This window comes from Apis cerana, linkage group LG7, assembly GCF_029169275.1.
Source record: "Apis cerana isolate GH-2021 linkage group LG7, AcerK_1.0, whole genome shotgun sequence".
Lineage (NCBI taxonomy): Eukaryota > Metazoa > Arthropoda > Insecta > Hymenoptera > Apidae > Apis > Apis cerana.
Genome location: NC_083858.1, coordinates 12069263 through 12093625, shown reverse-complemented (window position 1 = coordinate 12093625; position 24363 = coordinate 12069263). Strand labels below are relative to the sequence as shown.

General features: G+C 27.1%; 3 protein-coding genes and 2 long non-coding RNA genes across 12 annotated transcripts; 4 read left to right on the top strand and 1 right to left on the bottom strand.

Moving 5' to 3' along the window:
* The first annotated feature begins 44 nt into the window (after positions 1-44).
* LOC107999249 (zinc finger and BTB domain-containing protein 44) lies at positions 45-2785 on the top strand. 2 transcript variants are annotated; one of them, XM_017058950.3, is made up of 6 exons: positions 45-181; positions 849-1056; positions 1125-1301; positions 1361-1826; positions 2180-2239; positions 2385-2785. In XM_017058950.3, exons 2-6 carry the CDS (start codon positions 874-876, stop codon positions 2771-2773), a joined length of 1275 nt encoding a protein of 424 aa, XP_016914439.1. In that variant the 5' UTR covers positions 45-181; positions 849-873; the 3' UTR covers positions 2774-2785. The 2 variants fall into 2 exon arrangements, with proteins under 2 accessions (XP_016914439.1, XP_016914440.1); XM_017058951.3 differs by lacking the exon at positions 45-181 and adding an exon at positions 354-518.
* Positions 2786-3576: 791 nt separating this feature from the next.
* Positions 3577-10641, top strand: LOC107999472 (uncharacterized). Of its 4 annotated transcripts, none has more exons than XM_017059342.3 (8): positions 3577-4110; positions 5291-5403; positions 5504-5722; positions 7409-7827; positions 7937-8642; positions 9213-9438; positions 9893-10129; positions 10524-10641. In XM_017059342.3, the coding sequence occupies exons 1-7, from the start codon at positions 3999-4001 to the stop codon at positions 10096-10098; spliced, it is 2001 nt and encodes a 666-aa protein (XP_016914831.2). In that variant the 5' UTR covers positions 3577-3998; the 3' UTR covers positions 10099-10129; positions 10524-10641. The 4 variants fall into 4 exon arrangements, with proteins under 4 accessions (XP_016914831.2, XP_061933273.1, XP_016914830.2 ...); XM_017059341.3 differs by having other exon boundaries at positions 3579-4110; positions 9213-9447; XM_062077289.1 differs by lacking the exon at positions 10524-10641 and having other exon boundaries at positions 9893-10149.
* A 724-nt stretch (positions 10642-11365) lies between these two features.
* On the bottom strand, positions 11366-16180 carry LOC107999431 (uncharacterized). The gene is made up of 6 exons (XM_017059270.3): positions 14483-16180; positions 13994-14157; positions 13748-13910; positions 13396-13659; positions 12914-13135; positions 11366-12846 (listed from the first exon to the last, which is right to left on the bottom strand). Exons 1-6 carry the CDS (start codon positions 16178-16180, stop codon positions 12394-12396), a joined length of 2964 nt encoding a protein of 987 aa, XP_016914759.1. The 3' UTR covers positions 11366-12393.
* LOC107999432 (uncharacterized) lies at positions 13132-16930 on the top strand. 2 transcript variants are annotated; one of them, XR_009830588.1, is made up of 3 exons: positions 13132-13343; positions 14075-14285; positions 14360-16930. It is a non-coding gene; the product is annotated as an uncharacterized LOC107999432 (long non-coding RNA). The 2 variants fall into 2 exon arrangements; XR_009830589.1 differs by having other exon boundaries at positions 13422-16930.
* A 1554-nt stretch (positions 16931-18484) lies between these two features.
* LOC133666431 (uncharacterized) lies at positions 18485-20750 on the top strand. 3 transcript variants are annotated; one of them, XR_009830587.1, is made up of 4 exons: positions 18485-18720; positions 18855-19008; positions 19684-19907; positions 20185-20750. It is a non-coding gene; the product is annotated as an uncharacterized LOC133666431 (long non-coding RNA). The 3 variants fall into 3 exon arrangements; XR_009830585.1 differs by having other exon boundaries at positions 19673-19907; XR_009830586.1 differs by lacking the exon at positions 19684-19907 and having other exon boundaries at positions 18579-18720.
* Positions 20751-24363: the final 3613 nt, after the last annotated feature.

Sequence of the window (24363 nt, the reverse complement as noted above, 5' to 3'; positions counted from 1 at the left end):
AAAATGGCTGTTTTGATATTATACATATATATATAAATATATATATATATATATATGCTATATATATATATATATATATAACTCATAGTATTACGTATTAAACAAAGGCAAGAAAAATTAATAGTGTATAGTATTTTATTAAATATTTATCATAATTTGCACTTTTCAAATGTATAACAATGTTAGTATATAATTAAAATTTATTTATAATTAAAAAGCGCGGTAATTTATTCGAAATTATTAATTTTTGTATATCCTTTTCATATCACTTTGAATATTTTTGAATCATAAAACAATTATTTTATAAATTATAAATTGTAATTAAACATGAACTATTTGGAAATCGATGAAATGTTTCTTTGTAATTCCTAAAAAACTCTAAGAAAATATTGACAATGAAATCGAACAAACATTTTTAAACGCAAATTATACTATAATTATTAATATCGTATTGTTTACATAACGAATTTTAGTTTTGGATTATTTTCGTCAAATCATCAAATTGCGTATCAATAAAGGTTAACTTTTTAAACAAATTAAAATGTTTATTTTTTTGTTTATTATCAATGTGTTCTTTAATGATGACAATATTTTTTTTGTTTTTGAAAAGAATAATTTTAGTCATTCATATGAAAATTTTAATTAATAATTTGATAGAAATATATACATAAATAAATTTTCTTAATTCAAATGATATTACTTAAAATATAATATAAAACAAAATTAAAAAAAATTTGCAAGAATTATATAAATAAATATATTTATATAAATAAAAAGTAAAGTAAAAATAAAGTATTTATGATTCATATTCATTTATGAGTAATTTGTTGTTAATATTTATTTTTCAGTTAAACAAACAATTTTAAAGAAATAATGTCTGGAGAACAGTTTTCTTTAGTTTGGAATAGTTTTCCTAGAAATTTGTCTTCTGGATTATATACTTTATTAACTGATGAGCAGTTAGTTGATGTAACATTAGCTGCAGAAGGTCAAATATTACGTGCGCATAAATTAATATTGTCAGTTTGTAGTCCATATTTTAGGGAATTGTTCAAGGTATATTTTAATTTATTTAATGTAATTTATATTTGTTTTATGATAATAAGATATTTATAATAATATAGGGAAATTCTTGTAAACATCCAATTGTGATTTTAAAAGATGTCAATTATCGTGATCTGTCAGCAATGCTTCACTTTATGTATCAAGGAGAAGTAAATATTAAACAAGAAGATATTGCTAGTTTTTTAAAAGTAGCAGAAAGTTTACAAATAAAAGGATTAACTACAGGAACAGAAGAGGTATATTCAATCACATAATAAATTAATTGTGCAATAAAAGAATTATTTTTAATTTATAGAAATTTGAAGAAAATTTAACAAAGAATGCAGAAAACTTAGATCAAATATTGAATATAGAAAACAGCAGTATTAATTTTGTTAATTCAAATGCAAATGCTTTAATTTCAAAAGAAGAAAAACCTGTGCAGAAAAATCAACAATGCCAAAAACAACATATTTTATCAAAAGATGAATTACACAATGATGAACTATCATTAGAGAATAAAAATGTCAGTGATAAATGTTATCAACAATATTCTATTTCCAATTCAACTTATAATGTTCAAAATTCTCATATGGAACAAAATAATAGTTCAACAAATTTAGAAGATGAACCATTGGATTGTACAGCTGATGTAACTCATATGGAATCAACAAAACATGAACCATTGGATTATACACTTGATATAGATACAGAAACAGGATATAAAACATGTTTGCCTAATGAATCACTTTATAAATCTGATGAAAATTTTGAGACAAAAGGTAATTATTTATATAATATATTATTAGTGTTTATATAATATATTATCATTTAGAAAAAACTATGAATTAATAGATTAACAACAATAAAGACAATTATTTGGAGCAGGGAAATTATTTGATTAAATGAATAAATACTCCAAAATAAATAATTAAAATTAATGAAAAAATTACAGTTATTTTATTGAAAAACAAATTTTCAATGATTAATTATACAAAATTTTTTTACATATTTTTTTATAGTAAAATTAATTATATGTTTATTTATTGAATGTTTCAAATTTGTTGTAATTCAATTATTCAATTATTAATAATAATATGGCAAATATTAATATAAGAAATATTATATTTTGTAGATTATGTACCAGATATGCAATTAGTTCCCTACAATCAGAATACCCAAACTCAACCATTTAGTAAGTCTTTATATTTCATCTATCTTATCAATTCAATAATATATTAATTTTAAAATTTTTACATATTTTCAAAATATCTTTATTAAAAATTATTAAATAATTATAATTATCAATAATATATATTTTATTTATACTTATTTAATAGGTTTAAGTAATGTAAGTGGTTTTGAAAATGAATTTACATATGAAACTGGTTGTCATAATAAAGGTCGACGTACTGTTAAAGGTATTTCCAACAATAGTTTACCATTAGAAACAACTTTGCGTGTTGTATCTGAATTGGGACCAACTTTACGTATGGAAAGAGGCAAAGTTATTCGAATGTATTCATGTCCATGGTGTCTTCGTCATTTTACACGTAAAGAAAATTTAAAACTACATGTTCGATATATTCATGGTCCACTTGAAAGTCTAACATGTAGACTATGTGGTAATAAATATAAAAATAGTAATAGTTTACGTGTACATTCATATCTTTATCATAATGCTAAACGGGACAAACCTAATAAGCCATTACTTGATGGTGGAGAATGAAAAAGAAAGAAAGAACTGATATTAAAATTTGCACAAAATTACTGCATAATATATGCAATATTGTTACAATTTCATTTTTAAGAAAATTGACTGCATGTGCTGATTAACAAAAAAATTTATAAAAATCTAATTATTTAATATTTTTTATTTTGTTTTTATTATGATTGTTAAACTATTTAAAGACTTCATAAATTTGGAGGAATACAATATTCTCTAAATTAATTAAAGAGATTTAGATTGTAGAAATAATTACATATTTTATATAAAAAAATTTAATTTAAAAAAATCGATTGTAAACATATATGTATATTAATATATCATTTTGTGAATACATTTTTTATAAAATAAAAGATTAATATTTGTATGTTTTTTTTCCTAAAATATATATATCAAAAAATATCAAAATATACATATAGAATATCAAAATATAAAATATATATAAAGAACAGTATAAATTTATTTGGAAAATATATTCGATTTAAATATGAATTTCTTTTCAAATATTCATTAATCAATTTATAATCATATATCAATTATTTTTAAAGAAGACAATTATTTTACAAGAAAAGATAAAAAAATTATATAAAAAAAATTCCAATTCGATTTCAAAATCAAATAAACTCATTAATCATTCATTTTTTATCAAACTAATGAATAATTAACCATTCTATCAATTTATATTTAAAATATTATAAAATTATCATTAGTTTATTACAAAGGATTTCTTAATTCCTTTTTTCCACAAGAAGTCTATTCATCTTATCCATAAAAATTTATTATTTCTTAATGAACGATGAATTCTTGTTTTAATGTGGTTTTATATAATTCCTTAACCTGGATCAAAAATCGAAAGATTCATCGATTATCTCAGATCATTGCCTATAATAAACATATCCATAATTGAATTCGATCTTACAAACTTCGTTATTCGAATCATCATATTGCAAATCTCAAAGAATTGAGGGGAAATAACAAGACTAAAGGACGGTAGCCTCGCAATATCATTGGACTACTGTCTTTTGCAACGAGGTCAAAGGCCACGTCTTCGGAACATAATCATTTATAGACAGCATAGTCAGTAACATTGTGTCGATTCTCGTACATGCCATTATTTGTACGATTACGATTAGTAAAACTCGCCAGTTTTTGAGCGTCGTTGATCCACTTCCGGTTCTGGATTCACCGTTGAAAAAGAAAAAGGGTGCAAATATTAATCACAGATATTATGGTCGCAATCAACTTCGTGGATATTCTCGGTATTTCGTTGCTGTTGCACTTTAGTTTCAGCCTACTACTGTTGATCGTTTTGGTTCCACTTCTGTTACTCGTTTATCCGGGTAATTATCCATGATAACCATTCCATCAGTTGTTGTTGACAGTTATAGTTTAGAGGCACGAGTTAACTTCAGAGACTAGTTTTGATTTGATATGTAATTTAAAAAAAAAAGAATTCGAAATAACTTAGTAACTTCTGACTCAACTGTATATATTTTAATTTAATTGTTTTTTTTAATTTTTTAATTAATAATTGAATTTCATATACCTTAATAATTAATTTATATAGCTGAGATATTAATTTTTTTTAACTTAAGTATTTTTATAATTTGGTATATATTGAAATATTATTGAAATAATAATATCTTGAAAAAAGTTAAAAAAAATTCAATTTTTAAATAAACACTTAAAATATTTATTTTTTTTTACGATAATTTAGAAATGAATAGAAATGTATCAGAGGAGATCAAAAGTATTTTTTGAAAAATTTATAAATAAATCTCTTGTTTCTTCTCATTATATATAGATATCATTAATAATAAGGTATTAATAATAATTATCATAAATAATATTTTTTAATTATTTATATTTTATTAGTTTTTATTGTTTTTTTTATTAAAATTTCTTTGCATTCATCATCGTATTTTGAAAGATATCATTTAGATAAATAAATCATAAATGTTTCGTAGAAAATATTAACGAGGAAATTAAAATTTTGTTATAAATATAAATCTTAACGATGTTTTATTTATGAAAGTGATTCATAATAAGTAGAAAACTCGATGTTGTATAGTTTATTAATGTTATTAATAAACTTAATCACATTTCGTTACTGATATTTCCTTGAAATTATATATTTTATTGAAATTATTTATAATATGTAATAATACATTATTATGTTTTTTTCGACGAATATTCGATTAATTATTATTATTATATATTGCAGATATATGAAAAATTCGTAATAATTGATAGAAAATTATTCGTATAATATCAGAAAATTTTTATATATTATTTATATTTTTCGGCCAGACGTCATATATCTATCATATATGTTTAACGAAATATTTCAAAATTGTAAATTTCAATTATAAAATAATTATGATAGACAATTTGTTTAATATTATATCAAGTACCATATATAAATTAACGGTTCTTAACATTTTGTATCATCATTTAATTTAATTTTATTATTATTAGAAATCCATATATATATATATATTTTTTTTTTTTCATTTCAAGTATTAACATGGTCAAGAAAGAGTTGGATACGTTTTGTAAAATGGAAATATCCAAATGTTGTCGTCGTAGAAGACAACAATATTCGTACAATTCTGGATAAATTTCGGAATCATGTAGGTGCAATATAAGATCAATTTAATTCCATTTTTTATTATACTTCAATATTGTCAGTTTAGTTTTAAACTGAACTATATTCTTTTTCTTTAAATATAGGGAATTTATACTTTATTGATTCAAGGCCGTTCAATTGCGGAAAGCATTCGTGCTCATTTAATACATTTGACTTCGTCCAAAAGATTTCTTCGTGCAGGTTTATCTACGCGATGGGGTCTTTATGTATGGAAGGATCTTGATTATTTTTCCGTGGACAATCATTTGTTAAATTCACCATGTTTGTACAGAGGTCGACCTATCACAGAATCCAACATTCAGGTCGGTTTTCAAATTCTAATTCTTCATGGTCTATCAATTTGTATTCTGTTTTATGCTATATTTGACATTTTTTTTTTTATACAATTTTTATTTTTCATTTTTAGTACAAGCTTTTCTACGCTTTATTACGAATTACATTTTCTTCTATTTCTATACTTTAAAATAAAATTTTTAATTATTTTTTAGATTTTTTATCAAACTTGACTTTGAACATTTCACTTATAATGAAAATTTTTTCAAATTTTTAATTCTCTATCATAAAATAAATAAGAATTTTTTTTTAAATTTTATGATTAGGAAAATCTAAAATAGAATAGATAGAAATAGAATAGATAGAATAGATAAAATAGAATAAATAAAAATTTTATATAAATATAAAAAAGTATGAAAATAATAGATGAAAATTTTATAAAATTTGATGTATTTTTTTGTTTTATATTTGCTTTTTTAATGCCACATTTATTAAAAGAAATTAGATTTCTTTATTCACTTTTTTAAATTTAATTATGAAATTTAAATATAAAAGTTTAAAAATATAAAAAATATATAAGATATAATAAAGCGACAAAATAGAAATACATAATACACATATATATATGATATATAAAAATACAAAAATATAAAAATATAAAGTATATGTTTTATAAATTAGACAAAAAGCAAATCGAAAAATTTACATATACATGACGCCATTTTGTGATTGAACGTTAGAACTTTGCTAGTAGCATTATAGGATGCAAATATGTATATATATATATATTTCAGATAGAAAAAAAAAATACTAAACTTTTAAATTTGCATCTGAAAACTAAAACTTTAGAATAAATTTCTCGTGCAAATTTTAATAGAAATTTTTTTTTAATTAATTATTTATTCCCGTAATTTATCAAATTGGATTGATACTTTTGATATGCAAAATATTTTTCACTAATTTCATATTATTATGAAATTTATTTCTAAATATGAATGTATATATCTAAAAGTGTTTTTCTACATTCACATATAATTTTTATTGATAATTTTATTATTTATAATAATAATAAATTAATTATTTATTATTCAAATGAAACAGAAATTTGTAATTAAGATAATTAAGATAATCGCTAATAAATAATTAATGAAAAAGAATTATATTAAAATTGATACTTGTTCGAAATTTCTAACTTTGAGACATAAGCCTAAAAATGCATAAATTTTAGAATAGAAAATTAATAATTAATTGATTTTTTTTGTAACTTCACCAAAATATCTTTTCTATCCTTATCACTCTATCGCTTTTCTTGTTTTGAATATATGTTCATTTTGAACATTCTGTTATACTAATAGCAAATCGAAGTTTTCAGTATTTAAACGCGAGATTGCGCTGATTCCGAAATTTTTTAGTCGTTTTCTAACTTATCGTCAAAATGTCAATAGATCAAGAAATAAAAGTATAGCTAAGTTTTATAATATTTAGAAATATTTGTTTAAGAGAGCGTTATAAAGAAATTTGTTCTGAAGTGAAAAATTTACAAAAGTGTTGAAAATAATTAAAAAGAAGTTTTTTAGAAGAAAACAAGAAATATAAGGATATAAAAATAATATGTGTACATACTCGTATATTAAAAATTATATGGATTAAAGTTCATTTTAGCAAACAAACAGTTAAACAGTAATATATCCAGTATTTAGATTCATGCATTTTAGGATTACGTGAGCGATCTCACATCGAAATTTTTTCCACCGGGACAACCACCATGGCAAGTGCACGTAATAAATTGTTTCTCTCGTGGCGAAGAGTACCAAATCTGTTTAGTGAGAGTTCATCATTTACTTCTGCGACAAGAACACTTAGTCTTAGCTGATTTTCTTCCATTAAGATATTGTTCCGATATTTGGGAATGCGAAAAAGTGAATTCTCCTTTCACGAATCTTTATTCCGAACCATCGGCACTTCCGAAACTTTATCAGAAGCTCACGGAGAGTTTTAGTAATTATTGGAACGAATTTTTATATAATAACGATCCAAACGAGAGGCCGGAAATTTTAAAGAAACAAATTGGTATTCTGCAATGTTGTAAAATTAGTGTGATAGTTTTATTTTCTTCGATGAAAGAGATAACAAGGTAATTAAATAATAAATAATAAAGAGATTTCGCATAATTTCGCGTAACCTAAAAAAATTATCAAATTTCTAAAATTCTTTATCAATATTTTTCTTTTTTTTTATTGAAGGCAGTACAGAAAAAGAGAGGGTATCAAGTTTCTCGATATTTTTTCTATATTTCAACGAGAAGCTAAGAAACGAAATATCGGACAGATCGTATTCTTACATGCCTTATTAAAATCTTTAAATCCTTTTAAATTTTTGTCTAATCTTATTCTGTGGTGTTGGTACTTAACAATCATATTTACATTAAAAACACCTATTCTCTTTGCTCGAGAGTTACGAGCTTTAAAATCGCCTTACAAACATTATTATCCAGATACTTTAATTTCCACGTTATGGTATTATGTTCCTCTAATATATCGTGCCACTATAGAAGTGCTATCTATTATGTGGATCGCGATAAAGGCACCAAAAACTATCTTCGAGGAATTATTTTTGAAATACGCACATGTGAGTCGACTTCAAACTATATCTTCTTGTGGACGAAAAGTGGTTGCATGGTCAGAAGAGGTCGAACTCGATATTCTTCGAAAAATTTCCATTATGACAGGTGCGACAGAAACTGAAATTTTGTTGGCCGCAACCGTAGATGCTCTCAAAAAATATTTCCGTCATTCTGGTGTTAGAATACCGAATGATGTATTCGCCACCGGAAAGTTCGTCAGACAAAGAGCGATATTTATTCAAAATCATGAAACCAGAGGTATTTTATGCCTTGCACTTCCTACGAAGACTCCATTATTCGAGGATGATTTGGTTGAAATTTTGCAGGTTTGTGTTAGAAAATTTAATAGTGTTATAATAAAAAAAATTGATTTATAATAACTCTTTAATATTAATTTCATAATTAGATAAGATTGTGTACTATATAATAATTTTACAATAGTTTTAATTTTAAATATTTGAATTAATTATAATTATTATAATAATATAATTATATTCTTTCTCTAATTTCTAAGTATCAAAGAAGAATAAAATTAACATAAAATTCACAGAACGAAAATAAACTATGTAGCGACAATATGTCCACACGTTTGACCTAATTTTTTCGATTTAGCAATTTATTATGCTCGTTATCTTGAACAATAAAACCAACGGTAGTATTCTCTTTAGACGCATTCTGCATTTCATCATTCATATTTTAAAATTTCTTTTATTATATTTTCATTTTTATTTCATTCTTATCTGTTTTAATATTTTTATTTTTTTATTTTTCCTTTGAGAAACATCGATAGAAAAAAAAATTATTGAATAAAAAAAATTATGAATTCATAGTATCATTCGTAGTAATATATCATAAATAGATTAAATATATATTTATTTTAAAAGTACTTATTTCAGGTTATTCAGAAGAATGTGCGTGAGGCAAGATCAAAGCAAAGTGCGTTGTATGCAATTACGGCGGTAGAAGAGTCCTGCGGATTAATTTCTTCTTGTTTACCTTCCTTATTACTTAAAGTGATATTAAATCATTTAACGAGAAGATATTGTCTTTCTTTAACACATATCGATGGAGATCTCATTGTGGAAGGCGTTGACGCGGTGATGTATTGGAGACCACCTCAAGGCAATTGTAGTAAATGTTTTATTAAAAATTTTTCATCTACAAAAATGATAAAAAAATCTACGATGATTTTCTTATATTTGTTTTATTAATGCATATTATGTTGTGAAAAAATCAAGAAATTTTGAATTAATTTAAGAAAAAAAAAATTATGAAGGATTTATATAATTAGAAGAAATTTAGAAAATTCTTTATTTCTAAAATATTATCTTAAATGTTTTTGACAAAACCATAAATATTTAATAATTTTAATAGTTTAAGTAATTGCTTAAATATTTTTTTCATTTAATACATGTTTCATTCTTGATAAAAATCATTATTAACTCACATGATAAGGAATATGTTAATTGTTGTTGGAAAATTTATTTCTTTTTTTTTTTTTAATTCATAAATATTCTCAATATGTATCTTCTTTTATTTTCAGTGTTTATTAAAATCTACAACTTATTTTTTTCAGATATGTCGATAACTCTACACAAATATGGAAGTGGTGTACGATTGGGTGTAATGGGCGATGCGTTAATTGGTCCTGAGCATGCAATCATCACAAGAACTTTTCCAAAAAGTGTGGAGAATCTCGCTAATGTAGTTGGTGTTCCTAGAATTCCGAACAGAAATCCAATCCAGAATCTAGTTAATCCAAGCACTTCACCGGGATATTAAAAATGTATCGAGACTGTATAAAATAAATAAGGTTCTAATTTCTAATCGAAATTTTTTTTGGTCGTGTTTTAGCACATTTTTAAAATCAGGAATTTAAAGAAAATTCTCAGATTCTTAAAAAAGAAAAATTGTTTTCGTATATAAATATACGATAATAGCTAAAATTTCATTCGTTTCTTTCGTAACTAGAAAAGTTTTTCTTTTCACAAGTATCATAAAGTGTTACAAATAATATTGATTCGGATATTGCACGATATTATGTTAATGATAATTCAATTTCAGTTCATTATCTCTTTTATATTTTCTTATTTATGCTTGTTTACATTATAAAATTTTTTTCTTACAATTTTATATTAAAATTAATTAATTTCGCATATCTTATATGTCTGATATACTATCTGTTAGTAATATGGATAATTTTACAGGTCACGTGTTTGTCTCCTGAGAAGATAAATTCTTTTAAAAGATCGAATAAAATTTTAAATTTGAAAATAGAATTGGATATTAGGTTGTACAACAATATATAGAATTTTTTATATTTAATCATATTGAATAATATTTATAATTATTTTTGATATCCATATATATTTATAAAAAAATTTTCAATTTTTTAAGAAAATGATAACAAAAAATGAAAAAAATTAGCTACATTATTTGTTACATTTTTATAAATTTATGATGCAATATTATTTTATCTCCGTCCTTTTTGATACTCATTTTTTGATACATTAAATAATTATATAAAAATAATGTTTCTTGAAAATATAATATATATATTACAATAAATATCGAACGTATATATTTATATAAATATGTATACTCGCATCTAATTTACTTATTGTACAATTTACACTTTATAATAATTCATAATATATATAACAGAATGTTAAGAAAGATATATTTTTTATTTCTCTATATATATTGTACTGGATAAAAAAAAATTCTAAAAAAATATTCTTAAATTAAAGTATACTTAAATTACTTACCAACGTTTTATATTCTTTCCCTTTTTTTTTTCTTATTAAAGATATTTTTATTGGTAATTATTATAGATATGTTTTTTTTCAATCATTATCACGATTATTAAAAGTATTATTAAAACAATTATATAAAAAAAACTATTGTCATTAGTATTATCAATAATAAAAAAAAGCTAAGAACACTTAAGTAAAATTACAATCATTATATTAAATATTTTTATCCTCTATTATGAAATTCATGAAAGAAATATTTTTTGAAAGTTATAAAAATGTTTTTAAAAATTGAATAAGTTCATCGAATTCATTTTATTATTTTTTATAATGTATAACATGATAACATTGCACTTCAAAAAATTTCGTTAATATAATTAAGCGCCATATCTACAATTATATAATTAACTAGAATACACTAATTCCAAAATTTGACTAATTTTTTCCTGACAATGATTATAATCACAGTTGGGACGTTACGTTACAACGATGCGAAAAATAATCATGCATCGTTTTAATTAGCATGGCAGACTTGATTTCTCAACTTTTTATCTATATTGGACGTTATAAGGCAAAAATTTAGAAATATAAGAAGTATATCAATTTCTGACTATATTCGCAATTTTTCTCTATCATTAATATCTTTCAGAGTATATGAATTTAGTTTTATTATGTTTTTGTTCAGAAGTATTCGAAATATTTAATTATCAAATAATATATTTTCACATTATATATTTCCATTAATATATTATGTATAGAAATTTTGTAAATATTTATCAAAGCAAGATTTAATCATGATTATCTTTTTTTTCAAATCTTTTTGTTTCTTTTTTTTTTTAAAAAGAAATTTATAAATTATTTAAGTAAAAATTTTTATTTTAATAAAACTAAATAAAATGTATATATAGCTTTGTACTGTTATATAAGAATAAATATAACAATTAATGATCATAATTTTGACAAAAATGTAATTATTTAATAATTATTTCCTTTTGTTTATTGTTTCCTGTTTTTTTTTATTTATTTGTAAATGCATTTCATTGAAATTGAAGTTTGATTCTATAAGTACATGTTATTACGGATGTATAAATACCATCATTATCATTATATATAAAATATAACTATCATAGTTATCTAATAGAAATGAAAAAATCTGATAATAAGATAATAATCAGATTAAAGAAAAATAAATAACAACAAATAATACTTTCTTTTTTCATTTTTCCCTATTCAATTTTCAACAATAGAAATAACAATAAATGATTGATCGTTTACTTTTGCTGGAGGTAATAGTGGTTCATTGAAACTTAATTCAGTAATAAATTCAAGCTAAACTGTCTCTTTCTCGTTCCATTTCGATTGGACCTTTGCCCCAAATTTTTCTATTTTTGGTGTACGGAATAAGCCCCACTAACAATCCAGAAACAACAATCCAACTACCCGCCATGTAAAAGGATAAATCCCACGAATTCGTTATGTCAAATAACCAACCAGCCAATGGCGGACCAAGAAGATTCCCTATACCCTGACATAATAGGCTAAGACCATAGGCAGTAGTGAATCTCTCCAGAGGTATCAATTGTACCAATATAACAGGAGTAAAACTAAAGCTACTCGCGAAGAAGAGACCAAACGCTGCTGAGGTAATCATCAACAAATTGTAGTAAGGAGTAAATGTTGACATTAAAAATGTTGCCACACCACAAGCAACTAGACACCAAGTGTAAGTTTTGCTCACATTCATCCAAGGTTGATCTCCCGCCCATCCAAGACCAATCTGAGAACATATTAAAAATAAGATTAGATACGTATTGGAAAGAATTGATAAATAAAATCAATAGTACCATTCCAATTGTGTTAGTGATGCCGATAATACTGAGAAGATTCGCAGCATCGGACTCGGTGTAACTGTTTCTGGTAAGATGTTCGGCAAGATAAAAGTAAGGCACGATAAACCAAGTGAATAGCAAAATGGTTGACAGTGAGAGGAATAAAAAATGCAATTCCAGGAACATTGAAAAGTCCATCATACCTTTTAGTAAATCTATTAATTCGCTGTACCATTTCTGAAAATAAGAAATTAGAATAGAGACTCGATCGATAAATGAGTGATAAGTGATAAGGTATAAAGAAGTGAAAAAGAAGTCTAGAAAATAAAGAAGGATTGAACAGAGATCGAAGAAAAAGAAAATTGAATAATAAAAGATAAAAAAGTACATGACGGGAAATAGAGAAAGGAAATAAAAAAAATTTAAATAGAAATTAAAATAAATGGTGAGCTTAATTATCGTTGATATAAAGTAAAGTTTTTTTATTTTTATTTTACCTCCTCGTTTTCTTTGGCCAATGTAGTCATACTATTTCTATAAATATCGGGACAACTGCTAGCCCTTAATCGGTACTTGTGTAAATTAAGAGCAGCGCCACGATACATAACCGAATTTCTATGGACTCTGATATCTTTGAAGTAGTGAGTGTTGGTATTAAATTGTTTTTTTAACCACGGAAGCGAATCCGTTTTAATAAGTCCACAATTTAATTCTACTATGTGTTGTCTAGACACAGATTTTAATTTTCGTCCCTCGTTTATCTAAAAAATTATGCAATAATATGAAAAGATGTAAATAATTTTCTTTTTTATACAGCAGCATAAATTAATTTAAAATTAATTTACTAACGTGTTCAAGTTCTTTAATTAAAAGAGGATTAGCTTCTTCTGATTCTTTTTTATATATTTTTTTACCTATATGATTTTTTATAGTGTTGCACGCAGATCCAGAGTAAACATTATTTATTACATGCGAATTGTCATGTTTTGATTCATCACGTGCTTGCTTGATTCTTTCGAAAAACGAATATAATATTAAATCTCTCGTCATTGATAATTTATTATAAGAATAATCTATATAGATAAAATTTAAAACCTCATAGACATTGTGACAATACTCTTATTGCCGACTTCTGAATTGGAATCTTGTAACATTTTATCCGAATAACTTCTACAGGATAGAAGATTAGGATAGTTCTCCAAAATGACCTTGCATAATCTCGGATTACTGGAAAGCGACTCTAATACTTCCACGGGCACCTATAATCCTCAAAAATGCATACTTTAGATGATATTTCCCAGATTTTTTCTTCAATCAATTTTTTCTTAATTCCATTTTACAAAGCATTCGTCATCGAATCAAACTTATTCATATAAAATATATCAGTGTAAGTATTAATGTGCATTCAAGATCAAATTCTTTAATTAAGATACACATGATAAAACAATATTTATTTTTCAGTATTTCCTCACCACCGATACATTTGATGAGATATTAAAAAAAGAAAAAGAAAAAGAAGAAAAGATATAATCCTTCAAAGAAACAATTACGGTATTCCGCGTTTATCCCAGGTCAGTTTCTCACCTTCTCATTATGTCTGACAAAAGTAGGCAAATTAACCACGCTTCTGAATCTAATATCCCCATCGACCGATTGCGGATCCTCCGTGGTGGTGCTGAGAATTTGCAATAGATACTCCGGCGTATGTCCGCTCTTCAACATCTTCCTCAGTTCCTCGATCCCAGGAAACTCGTCCACGGGGCTAATGCTCGACCTGTCGCACTCAGACTTGGTGATCGATTTTTTAGGTGTTGCACCGTTCTGCTTCTCTTGTTCCAAGATCCACCATTCGGGATCGCGCATCACCGTCCCGCAAACGATCATGTTGAAGAATGTGCCCGCCAGGAGCAAGCAAGTGCCCCTCCATCCGTATTCCTCGATGAAGTACGTAGTCATGGGCGCGTATACGAAGGTGCCGATTCCTGTACCGCACGCGCTCAAACCTACAGCTAGGGTCCGCTTTTTCTCGAACCAATACGCGATGCTCACGACCGCAGTGACATAGCACAGACCCAGACCGAGACCCGCGATCACTCCAAATGTCAAATACATTACCTCAATCGTGGTGCTGAAACAGCTCAATATGAACCCGAATCCCGAGATCAGGCCGCCGACGATGGTCATGCTCCTGCACCCGTAACGATCGACCAACGCGGACATGATGGGCCCGGACAAAAGCGGGACGGCCATGAACAGGGAGCCTATCCAAGCTGTTTTCAACTTGGACGCGCCGAACTCTTGCAAGAATTCGATGTACAGGAGACCGAAACTGAAGGAGACCCCGTCTGCTATCATGGATATGATCAAAGAAGCCAACACAACCGCCCAACCCCACCCGCCATCCGGCACTTTCGATTTCCTCTTCCCGTCCTTGGCCGTGCTCGTTAACTCGCTATCCGAGTCGATAGAATCCCTCGTATCGTCGTCCTTGTAGCCAGGATTCGGTGTAATTATCGGCCTTGCCTCCGGGGACCGTCTCGAATTAACCGATCCCTCGCTTCTTTTAAACGAGCGCGACTCGTCGTCGCTTCTGTTCGTGGGGCTGGGCCCAATCGTAAGATTCGGCGAGATCAGGTAATTGGCGTCGAGGGGAGGAGGCGTGGGAGGTATCCTGTCCTCGGTGCAATCCGTTCCAGGGCTCAACAGATCGATCTTGTCCTCTATGTCCTCGTCGGCCAAGCTCAGCTCCTTGCTTCTCCCGATTTCCGGGGACGTGGTCAGGAACGTGTCTTTGTCGGGCGACAACGATTCCACGCTTCTGTCGATGGTACGGGCAGGCGTGGATTGGAGAAGTCTCTCGTCCGCCAGGCTGCTCAGGTCCTCCGTGTTCCCGGAATCTTGGCATATCTCTGAACATTTCGTGGACGACGCGGCGCTCTGCGAACGGGAGAGATCGTCGATCGTGTCGACCGATTCCGGGTCAGGAGTGCTACACGGTGTGCTCGGGAAAACGGTCGGGCTGCCGTTCTGCCAGCCGACTATAGGCGCCTTTTTCGGCAGACGATAATTCGAGTTCGTTTGATCCCTTTGAAACGCGTTCGATCGATGATAATTCGTTTGGTCCCTGACCACGCTTAATCCGTCCCTTCTGCCGATCAGGTTCGCGGAGCTGTTGCTGCGAATATCGTTGTTGTTGTTCGTCCAACTGTAGACAGGTTTGTAGGGGCGCGTGTTGGATTGCTCGGCGGTTCTGCATAAGAAATTCTCGTTACGATCGGTCATTTTTGTTGTTCTAAATGTAGGTGTTGGCCGGGTGGATCCAACGACGGGGCCACCCCTTCAACCCTTGGATCTCGCTCGGGAAGGATCGTCCACGCCTCTCAGCTACCATAAGGACTTCCCAGCCGAGCTTGGACGAGTCACTAAACGTCGTTCGCCTCAGCATGCACGCACCGTCTTCTTTCTTCTCCTGTGGAAAATAATCTTTCGCTAATATAAAAAGAATCATGCGTTTGCTTTTACAAGTGTTACATTCGATATTTATATATTCGTATTTGAACATTTTTTAAAACGCTTGTTACGATTTTCAAGATGACTTTTATTTCTTTTTTATTTTTTTCACGTGGCGATTTTGCAAATTTACTTGGATGGTATCCGGCTTAAGGTTTCTTAAATTTTACGACTTTGAAGAAGACCTTTTTATACGATGTGCGTTTTGCAGTTTTCAACTTTATATGGGTATCTTTAACCGTTCTTAAAATTTACCATCTTGAAGATACTTTTTTTTTTATATGAATTATGTGCGAATTCCAGTTTCCAACTTTACATTCGCGTTAATTCCATCATCATTAATTTTTTTGTGGAAAAAAAATTTTCGCTAGAACTGTTGTCCCTATCATTTATTTTCTATCGTAGGAATACTTTTATAGTAAAAAAATAATTGTGAGAGAAAGAAAATTCTAATTGATGGTATAGTGAAAATTGAAGAAAAAACGAAAAATAATTCACAATAAATAATTTCAAATATTCAAAGCTCGATTTTCTTTTTAAAAGATATTTAATATTCTCGTATCTGATCTAATAATCTTGTCTTATAAATACAATGTAATAAACGAAACTTACATTCTTTCACACGTATATAAGATATGCATTTAAGGTGTGAAATTATAAAATAAATCGAAATACTTATTCATTGGCATGTGTTAAAACGATGGAAAAAAAAAGGTTATTAAAATGAGAAAATAAGAATTTTAATAAAAGCGGAGCAAAAAAAAAAAGAAAAAGTGAAAGTAATTAGCAACAACGAAAAAAAAAAAAGAAAAAAACTGTTTACTCACCATTGAGGTAATGCAAGATGATATACAGGCGTGCATGCGTATTTAGGTGCAGGAATGTGCATACGACACTGAACGGTGTGAGCAAATAAAAAGAAATCGATAGAAAAAGAGAGGGAGTGTATATTTGCGATCAACCATTAAGTGATTAAGTTAACTAATCGTATATGCTAAAACAAGCAAAGCGTATACAAGTCAATTAGAAGAATAGAAGAAAAGCTGAGAATGGAAACATATTAATCAGTTGTGAAAACAAGAGGAGAAACTTCCTGAAACAAGATAAGAATAATTACAAAAGTTATGAAATATATTTTCTTTATACATTTAATACATTGGCGAAATATCTCGCGATCGGTTCAAAAATTAATAAACACAAATTGGTGTACAAAAATTTCGTTTAAGATTTACTTATTATTAAATTAAAAAGTAAATAAATTTCCTTTAGACGAAGCAAAATGAAGATATAGCAGAAACAATTCTATTTCTGTCATATCGTCATCGCGTTTTATCTCCGTCTTGCTTCATCTAAAGCAAACTTTTGTTTTAATCTTTCTCAAGAAAAAAAAAAATTTCAAGAAGTGTGTCACGAATATATAAACATCCTTTTACACGCATAATTACAAATATATATTAATGTCATCTCTTACGTAATGAATATTAATTGAATTAAAACATTGTGCATAATATTTTAAAAGTAAAAAGAGATGGATATCATTGATTCCAAGAAAAATGATTAAAAATTTTCAACATTTTTTAAAACAATTTTCTCCCTACCAATACTTTTATTACACAAATAAATAAAACATTCTTCCTCTATATCTTCGTTTCTTTACTTATACTTTTCCATTATACTTCACTTATTTTAAATGTGTTCTGCGTTCTCGCAAAAAAGAAATTGTTTGTGCTTTGTAATCGAAAGCTTTCTCTCTTATCTCGTTTCATTAAAGAAACGACAGAGTGATGGTGCAAGGATTAGATGGCAATCTGTTTGGCCACTCCTCTTTCCCTCAAAACTTCTCCAAGAGAAATACAATAACCGAAAAAGAAATAAGTAAATAATTTTGATTCAATCCAATTCTCGAATGAATGTATCTTGATCCAAACGGCATGGTAAGAGCATTACATCCTAAACGTTTTATTAATTATCGCTTATATAAATACGAGAAGGTCGATTTTTGTGCTAAGCAACATACATATGCTACATGTATTCCCGATAAAAGCTCGCCAATGAATCATCTGTTAAGTAGTCTTTGACAGGCTTCGATCTAATGTAATTCATTTATCTTTGTATTTCTTTCTTTTTTTTTTTTCTACGAATCCACTTCCATGAAATCTTCTCTCTAAAGCTAAATATAATTTATTCGAGAAAGGACTTGGAAAAAAAGTTGGAAAGAAACGTTTTCTGCCAGAAAACTAAACTATCCTTTGCGTGGACGCGATCCAACAATAGCATGCAGTTTCAACTATTGATCCGGAAGAATAAAATATGTTCGTACAACAAATTTTGAAATATTTGTTTCTTCGTATTTATTTATTATTTTTAGAATTTAGAAAATAAATTCTTTTTTTAATGTTCGCGCGTTATGATGGAAAGATCCAATAAGATTTTTATATTTTTCTAGTTTGGCAAACTGTTATTCCAAGAAAATAATGTCACTGGGTTAGTAAGTGGATTACCAGTTTCTTATAGAGGAGAAGTAAACCGAAGCACGTGATTTATAGGTTTACGAGGAAATCGATGGGAGTTCAATCGATACGGTTCTCGGGTTATTTTAGGTACATTTATCCTCTTCATTCTTTTCACCATAGAGTGCTTTCGATTAGAATAGAGACCTTGAATTCTATTGCAAACACAGATGACAAATTGAATGAATTTTCTTCTCTCTCTCTCTCTTTCTCTCTCTTTTAATCTTATAATTAAAGATACATTTGATTATATTATTGTTGACAATATTTGATTATATTATTGTTACATCCTAATTTAACTATTGCAGTTGATATCAATATTATTTCAATATTAATATCGAAAATTTAGAAAATCTTATTTGCTTTATCTTTAGAAATTCTTTGCTTTTCATTTACCGATTAAAATAATGACCTATCTACATATCTCGTTTAATCTATTCCGTGCTATGTATTGCGTGGAAACAGTGTAAAGACTAGAAATAAAGTAGATGACACAGATCAGATCATTGTAATCTTTTGAGCAATTTCATTCGAGTTGTTTCATTCAATAAATAGCGACGATAAATACTTATTTAGAGAGATAAAAAAAATCTTTCGAAATTGTTAAGAATAAAATTTATCGATAGAAGAAATAAAAAAAAAAATTTTTTTCTAAATAAAGGAAACCAAGGAAATCAGAAATTAATAATAAAAATATGAAAATTTTATTTTTATTACATTATATAACTTTTTTTATTTATTAATGCTTCTATAGTTCTTCTATAGGTATCGCAAGATATTCATTCAAAGAGCCGTCGATCGATTGTTCTTTTGACTTCATGTGAACCTTCACCTACAAGGTGTGGCCATAACTTTAAGGTTATCTTATCAGAAAAGGAAATTCAGAACGGATATTATTAGCCTGCACGCGACGAATCCTTAATCGCCACTGCATTTATCATTAACAATTGCCATTTGTTGGATTGTTTCGTATTTACAAATTTTAAAAAGTAAGACAAATTAATTTTATATTTTTTTCTAGCTTTGGTTGTAAAAATTCTTCATTTTTTAAGAAGACATAAATGATATTATTATTTCGAATATAAGATAAATCGTCGATTAAAAAATTAAAAAATAGAATAGGGTCCTGAATAATTTAATATTTTTTTCCGGCACAAAGAATAGTACAAAAATATCCATGAAAAATTCATAAAAACGAGATTCTAGTTTATACATGTATTAAGGAGATTAGGTCACTAGTGCTTATTCTTTTTGGCTGGTTCACAGGAATATGAGTACAGGATGATTCAGGAATGCCTAAGGCTAGTGATCGAGGGGAGTCACCATGACGACCGACATGGTCGATTCCAACGTCTCTCGTCCACCAGAAGAAAATAAACAAGCGAGATCCAAGGATATTTTTTCAAATATCATCGATGATCGATCGAAGAGAAATTCAAATAATTAAATAAAATAGATAACGAGAACGGAATGTAAGATTCTGTGTCTTTCAATTACTCAATTTGCCTAATTTGAGATTTCATATTTCTATGTTTACCTTCTTTCTCTATGACACTTGCTCGCTAAAAATTTCATTTCGATCGACCACGTGTACCATTCTCAAGTTCAACCAAGATTCTGCATTGTTATCATTCATTTTTTCGATTAATAACGTTTATTTTCGATTAATGTAATACCTTTTCAAAAATTTATAATTTTTTTTTACGTCGATAAAATCGATTTATTCACTTGACAACGATACGATTATAAATTGTTGTGAACGAGCAAATTCTAACCTGCAATATTATCATTGCAAAAAATATCATATAATAAATATATAATGTTAATATTTACGTTATTAATCTCTTATTATCACGCTTGTATAACATACATTCGGTCAAGTATAGATTGTTGTCGGATAAATATTTCAACCCTTTACGTTAAACGTTTTATATAATATAAAACATGTTTGAACATTATCCATCCGCTGACTACAGTGATTCTGATTAAATTGAACGTTCGATATATTTCTTAAAAAAATAGAAATATCTACGAAAAATAATTTTCAATATCATTTACATTGATGAAAAAGAAGTTTTTATTAAGACGTAGAGATTATTTCTCAAACTTTTTGGAAAAAAATAATTAAAAATTTGAAATAATGAAATCTTATCAAGACCATTAATTATTTAAGGAAGTTATATATTTTTTGAACATGTAAATCATTATCGTTCCAATTAATTATCTCGAATGCACCGATGTTGAAAGCAACATTTAATTGTGAACGTACTTGCTTATCGTGCATAACATGTGAATATTAATATTCGTTATTACCGATATGTTACTTTTGCAGCACAATTTTAAAATAGAAGATCAAGTTATTAAAAAACGGTTATATAACTATATCATCTCATTAAATCTTCACTTTTTCACGATTATATACGATTTTTATTTAAAATATTTTAAATATTTATATAAAATAAAATAACTATTAAAAAAAAAATAGATTTATTGATAAAATAATAATAATATATGAAATTAAAATTTCTTCATCAATTGTAATAACATGAACGATATTAATGTCAAAGTGTGCCCGTATAAATTATATAAATTTTCAGGACATAACCTGTTCGCATAGTAATCCTATAATACAACGTTAATCCTTCTATATAAGTATAATATGTATATACAATGTGTTTAAATACAATATAAAATATTATTTTTCATGGAACGCGTGAATATTTGGTGTTTGTAATCGATATAATAATATATCAGATGTAACACGACATTCTACTTCATATAAGAAAAATGTAGGTTAAAGAAATAAAATATTAATAAAAATAGAGAGATTCAAATAATAAATAAAGTAAAAAAAATATAAAAGTAACGTTTGTCATCTTTTTTATTAAAATATTTTTTTAGTAGAAAAATTATTTTTTTATTAAGAAAAAACAAAAAGAATTATAATTCTATTGATAACGCAGAGATTAAATTTCGATCATTCAATTTAAAAATCTATCAATTAAATTTGTTAAAAAAAATTTTAATGCATTTTAATGTTTTTATTACAAATATAATAGATACATATATAAATATGTGATAATAACTAGATAAACAATAATAAAATAAATAAATTAGATATAATTAAAGTGTAAATATTAAATATTCTAATTATTAAAAGTTATTTAAATGTTTATTAAAATTGACATAGTATTTGTCATCTTATCGAAAAACGAAAATTATACGAATTGTGTATTATAGTTAATTTATTAAATATATACACATGAATATATAATAAGATAAAGCACGTGTTAAATAAAACAAAAAGAAATAAAAATTTTAAAAAATTATCTATTCTTTTTTTTTCAAAATTATACATTTTTTAAAACATATAGGATATAATTTTTTTTTCTTATATTATTGCAAAAATCACATTACATTTTGAGAAATTAAATAAAACCAATTAAATGAATTAAAATTTTGAATTTTATACGCATATTTTTATAAAATAAAAAAAAGAAATATGAAAACATATACATTGATAAAATTTCATAAAATTCAGAGAAACTATTATTATTTCTATATTATTTATATTTTATGCACTTATGTTAATAATAAATCAATGAATTCAATAACAGAAATTCATACATGTACGGAAATTTTCCGATTGTCAACTTACCCACGAGGAGTGTTCTTGGTATTTTGCTGTGTTTTGCGCTTCTCACGGAGAATGGATCCTTGGAAAATCGTCGATTCGCTAAAAGATTAATTCGTCAAGAATCTACTCGTGTAATCCCTTTCGATCGATATTCAATATATTTCTTTTGTTGTCACAAAAACGTGAATTTTATCTTTATTACATGCGTATAACCACCTCGATTGAACGCGCCCTGAGTACTGAAACAGAATTGAGCGCTACTACTGTGTGTTGTATCATTGAAATGCTTCTAAAAGAGGGCGCATGTCATTTCTTTAACTATTTATACATATATATATGTATATAATATTATAAGCCATTTATTAGATTTAAAATAATAACAATAATTTTTAAAATTCTATATTTATAGCCTAATAAATTATAATTATATATGCAATTGTAATGAAGATAAATCTATTGATTAATCGATTTTAGTGACCTTGAAATATGTTGCAAGGAATATTGTTTTAAGCAACTTTTTTTTGTACAGAATTGGCAGTTTTCGAAAAAAATTTTCGATACTATTATATTAAATAATGATTTTGTTTTTTAAAAAGATAATAAAAATTATATAAGATTCGTAAATATGACTGTGAATTATCTAAATTATTTTATTCACTACTAATATAATTTATCAAAAAAATCTTATTTATTCAAAATATTCAAAAGCAATATTAGAATATTAGAAAAAGAATAAGCAAATTGGAATTGTAATTTACTTTTTATTTTATTTTAGTTTAAATTTTTTATATTTTTGTACGTGTGAATAGTATACGTTTATACGTGAATGTGTGTATGTATGTATGCTTGAGTACGTGTAGCTGTGTGCACATATACACATTTATACAATTCAAAAAATGGGTTTTTCTAATAAAGTCTAAAAAGGAGTCTTAACGTAAGTCTTCGCGTTCCATTTGCAATGGAATAAATTTGCTTGTAACTAAACTTGTAACAAAACCGTTCTTTTAGCAGGATAATCGTGCGCATTAATTTATCGAAACATTTACTAAAAAAGATATCACATCAACGTTTAATATAAACGTTAAATTATTTTCAATTAAAACGTTATTGCTGTATAATATTTAAATGTAAAAATAATCGTATAACGAAGATCGATTATCGATAGTATTTTCTTATAAAACAAATAACAAAAGCAATAACTTATGTATTTATGTAATTAGATAATGGATCATTTTTTTTTTTTATATATATAATTTAACAACACAAACAACACAATTGCCCACGAAAATCCAGAGTACCAGCGATCACGGGGGATCACTTTTGGACCACGTACAACAGTTGTAGAATATATGCTAGATTCTAGAATATGTAAAACTAAAGGAACGATTTTGCTCGAATTTCCCTGTTTTACAGTTCAGAAAGAAACTCTTAAACTTGGGTTTGCATCATGTTGTAAAACCGAATTATCATCGTTTCCCTTTTTCTTTCTGCGTAGACTTTAAGCCACTTTCAAACGGTTTAAGCGATTGTTTCAAGGTTATCAACCGTGGATAATAGGATATCTTATTAATAAAGAGGTAGTGAGAACGTTCCGGTTATTGAGTTAACAGTCAACAAGAGAAATCTTTGAGAAGGAAATTCAACATTTAAGACACACTTGGTGGACACACTTATCACCAATTTTAATTAAATTCTCAAAACGTCTTTCGTCACGTATGGAAACGTATCCTCTCGTTCGCTTGAACAAAAACATGCATTTTAAAACCTCGTATATACGTTAGACGTAAATTCGCTCCGCTTTCACAAAT